The sequence below is a fragment of the Arachis ipaensis genome, chromosome B10 (assembly GCF_059453495.1).
Source record: "Arachis ipaensis isolate K30076 ecotype BB chromosome B10, ASM5945349v1, whole genome shotgun sequence".
Classification (NCBI taxonomy): Eukaryota; Viridiplantae; Streptophyta; class Magnoliopsida; order Fabales; family Fabaceae; genus Arachis; species Arachis ipaensis.
The window spans coordinates 29,708,511-29,712,314 of record NC_142435.1 but is presented as its reverse complement, the minus strand read 5'-3'; the positions used below and the strand labels follow the sequence as shown (position 1 = coordinate 29,712,314).

Here is a 3,804-nt window from a genome sequence, read left to right as displayed (position 1 = left end):
ACATTTAAAGGGATGATTTTTTTCAGAAAAATTAAATAAAAAATTATTACTACTTTTTAAAATCTTAACGAAGTACCGGAAACAAAAAGACAAATCTGACGCCTGACCTCACTTTACAAAACCGATGACAAAATCATCATGGGGAGTTGTGTCCTCACTATCTACTGTTTGCATATCATTCCATGTGACATAAAAACGTTAATCTCAAAGTACAGGAGGAGATAAAACCTTTTACAGTTCTTTTATGAGTAAATTATGGCGTTGAAAAGAAAATAGTTTCAAAGATTGAAAAAGAAAGGAAAAAACTCAAATAGTTGATAAAATATCTAGGAGTTAATTAGTCCTAATTAGTAATTACATCAATAAAAAAAATTGACATGATGCAAATTTTATTTACTGTATCGGTATTTATGTCCAATATTTTTTATTAAACGAATCAAAGAGAATTGATGGTTTGGTGATTTTGTCACATTTTAATTTTTTTTTAGAGATTTTTTTACTGTTCTACTTTTCAAAACTCTTAGTTTGTGCCAGAATCTATTTATTTACGAAATTTACTCGTTTTTTTTAGTATTAAAAAAGAGATATATGCAATATTCTTTTTAAAGATACAATATATAGGTGACATATTAGAATCTTAGCATACAGTAATTACTTTTTTTAAAATAATCACCTTTTTTTTTTTGGTGACTAAATCACCTCTATTTATGATTACTAAGAAGAATAGAAGACTCTCCTAAATTAAAATAAAATATTTATTTATCTTCTATTTCTTAATACATTTTTAGTTTTTGTCTCACGACCATAATATCTACTATTGAAAATCATAAATAATCTTTTGCTGGTTTATAAGCAATCCAATGGATGTGCCAGTAGATTTAGAATTTAAAACAAGGAAAAATGAATTCCCAATACTTAATTTAAGGGAATAATATAGTCCCTCATCCATAACCACGTTATCTAATCTGCATCTTAATTTTAAATAAAGTTTATATAATACATTAGAAATCACAATACCAAACAAAAGAAAACGCTCAACAGAAGTTAGCTGAAATGATTGGAGCGCTGTGCGAATTTTATTGACATCGTCAATTGACCAAACTGAGAAGTGTCTTGAAAATGAACTCCATTGTTTACTAACTCATCTTGCGGTGATCTAGACTTCCACAACTAACCATTTGTCAATCAAACAATCAATTAAAACAAAAACAATTAACATAATCTTCAAGAAAATTGCTTCATAGTGGGGAAAAAGAAAATCAATGTGCGAAATTATAGGTGACAAAAGCAATTTTAGTTTTAAAAAACAGTCTCCTAATTTGTTACCTTTTTTTTTTAACCAAAGATAAAAAAAACTCAAATCCACAACCTCTTAGATGAATATGAAAAACTATGTTATTTGAATTATACATCATTAGCGTCCAAATTTTTTACTTGTTATAATCCATATTTAACAAACTGATCATATTGCATAAAATTTTCGATCTGTAGAAAATAATTCATCAATCACTTATATATTCATATTTTAAACTTATTTTTATTCAATTTTTATCATAAAATTGATAAGTAGTACATTAAATTAGTCTGTAATAAATTTTTAGTGAAATATTTTAGTTCTTAACAAATTTTAATTATTAAATCAATGTCAAATTTTTATTTTATTAGACATTAATTTTTATATCAAATGATCGGTCATATAGATATGCTAATTAAAGAATTTTAAATTTTTTTAAGAAGTATTATAGTTTTATTAAATAATGACATAAACTAATTTGTTTAATTTTTTTAATCAAAGTTTGATGTGAGATTGTTATAACAAAATAAACGAGTATAAATTGATTTAGTGATTAAAATTTATCGAAAATTAAACTGTCTTGTTAAAATCTTTAGAAATTAATGTAAATATTTGTCTAAATTGGTAATTGTGGGAAGGGTAATTTACTTGGTGGGTCGCGGGAGCACGAAGTAACATGCAGGGCACCTAATCAAGCCGTTGATGTTGCAAGAGTTGCAGTTTCTAAGCCCACTCTCCATTGAATAAACCTTGTGGCTCCCAAAACACTCGTCGCAAACCACGAATCTCATCCCTCCACAGAATTCGCACGCGTACGGCTGCGAGCTCGGCAGCCGTTCGATCATTCGCTGAAGTTCTCCGCTCTCGTATAACCGCCGCACGTCCTCGGCGCCGCCAACGTACACGCCGCCGACGAACACGCACGGAAGGAGCATGGTGCTTCGGCGGCCGCCGCCGAGGAGCGCATGGAGCTCGTCGCGGAATCTATCGTCGATTGAGACGTCGCGCTCGTCGACTGCGACGCGAAAACCGCGGAGGATGGAGCGGACGGCGCGGCAGTCATCGAAGGTGCGGCGGACGATGCGGAGGCTGGTGTAGTAAACGACGACGGAGCCGGCGTCGGAGTCCGGCGGGAGTGGCGGAGAGGTGCGGCGGACGGTGGTGGCGGTGGAGCGTGAGGAGAAGGAGCGGAGGAGGGAGGTGGTTATGCGGAGGCGGCGGAAGATTGATTTGGGTGATTTGGGAGAATCAGGTTCGGGTATGGGTTCGGATTGGAGAAGGGTTTCAATGTCTTTGAGGGAAGAGCAAGAAAAGCCTGAGGACTGGGATCGGATCAGATCTGCGGGTCGGGTTTTACGGTGTGATTTCAGCCATGTGGTTGGCCATATGGTCATGGTGCTTTCAGGTTTGTTAGTGATAGTGACTGAAGAGAGAGCCGTACGGAGTGGGTACTGTAGAGTGTGATTAGTGATGTAATGAAAAGACAGAGGGGATTAAAAAGAAGTGTATGGGAGGTAATATTTGGAATAATTATGTCATTAAAGGAAGGATGACATTTCGTCGTTATTAAAATATCACTACAATATGAAGTTATTTTATTTTATTCTTCATTTTTGCTTGCTTTGCTTGTTCACGTTTCGCAGTAGAGATTGCTGCATTTTTTGTGCGAGAAGATTTTGGGAATTTTATCTGATTTTTTTTTGTAAGGTTGTGAAACTTAAATTGGACATAAAATTGTTTAAGCTATGGATTTGAAAGTTTAATCATTCAATCAAAATTAAATTAAAATAGTTAAATTATGATAAAACAATATCTATAAAAAATAATAAATATATGCATAAAGTGAGAAAATATAAATATAAAAAAAAAATTTATATACAGTTATTTTTATATGAAGTTGATAATTAAAAATAATTATATAATTAAATAAAAAAAATAATTTTTATTTATTAACTTTATATAAAAATATCTATAGATAAATTTTTGTTTAAATATAAATAATTAAAGTATGTTTTCATGATTTACCAAAAATATTATATATTTTTTTTGGTAAGACAAAAATATTATATTTTATTATATTAAAATAGATTCAAAGTTTGCACGATAACTGTTTGTTGCTTAGATAATTAATATGATATTTTATTAATATGGTTGATAATAAAAAAAAACTAAGAATTTAATAAGATATATAAGTCTATATTTAGTTCTCCCATCTAAAAATAATATTAGGTGAAAAAAGATTAAGATAAAAAAAATTTTAACTTTTATTTAGTTTGTTTAACATATAATCTTTTGACATTTATCAACAATGAGAAATATATACTTGATTACACATTTTTATTGATGGGAATTGTAAGCTACATAGTAAAATTCTTAATTTTTGTTATATATATATATTTTTATAATAGATTTGAGTTGTCTTATAAAATTTCTGTACTTTTATATGAGTAAAAAATTGATAAATTTTTTTTTGTTACTTTAAACACGTGTATCATTTAATGACCCTTGTT

The 3,804-nt window shown here is 30.5% G+C and overlaps 1 protein-coding gene across 2 annotated transcripts; it reads right to left on the bottom strand.

Annotated features, from left to right (window-relative positions):
• Nucleotides 1-846: 846 nt before the first annotated feature.
• LOC107621753 (uncharacterized protein At5g39865-like) lies at nucleotides 847-2,864 on the bottom strand. 2 transcript variants are annotated; one of them, XM_016323757.3, is made up of 2 exons: nucleotides 1,943-2,864; nucleotides 847-1,156 (listed from the first exon to the last, which is right to left on the bottom strand). In XM_016323757.3, the coding sequence occupies exons 1-2, from the start codon at nucleotides 2,686-2,688 to the stop codon at nucleotides 1,045-1,047; spliced, it is 858 nt and encodes a 285-aa protein (XP_016179243.1). In that variant the 5' UTR covers nucleotides 2,689-2,864; the 3' UTR covers nucleotides 847-1,044. The 2 variants fall into 2 exon arrangements, with proteins under 2 accessions (XP_016179243.1, XP_016179244.1); XM_016323758.3 differs by having other exon boundaries at nucleotides 1,015-1,170; nucleotides 1,943-2,858.
• Between the last annotated feature and the right edge of the window lie 940 nt (nucleotides 2,865-3,804).

Coding starts and splice junctions, on each gene's coding strand:
- LOC107621753 (XM_016323757.3), bottom strand. CDS start 2,688: ATGACCATATGGCCAACCACATGGCTGAAATCACACCGTAAAACCCGA. Junction 1,157..1,942: donor GTGCTCCCGCGACCCACCAA/GTAAATTACCCT, acceptor GTGGAAGTCTAG/ATCACCGCAAGATGAGTTAG.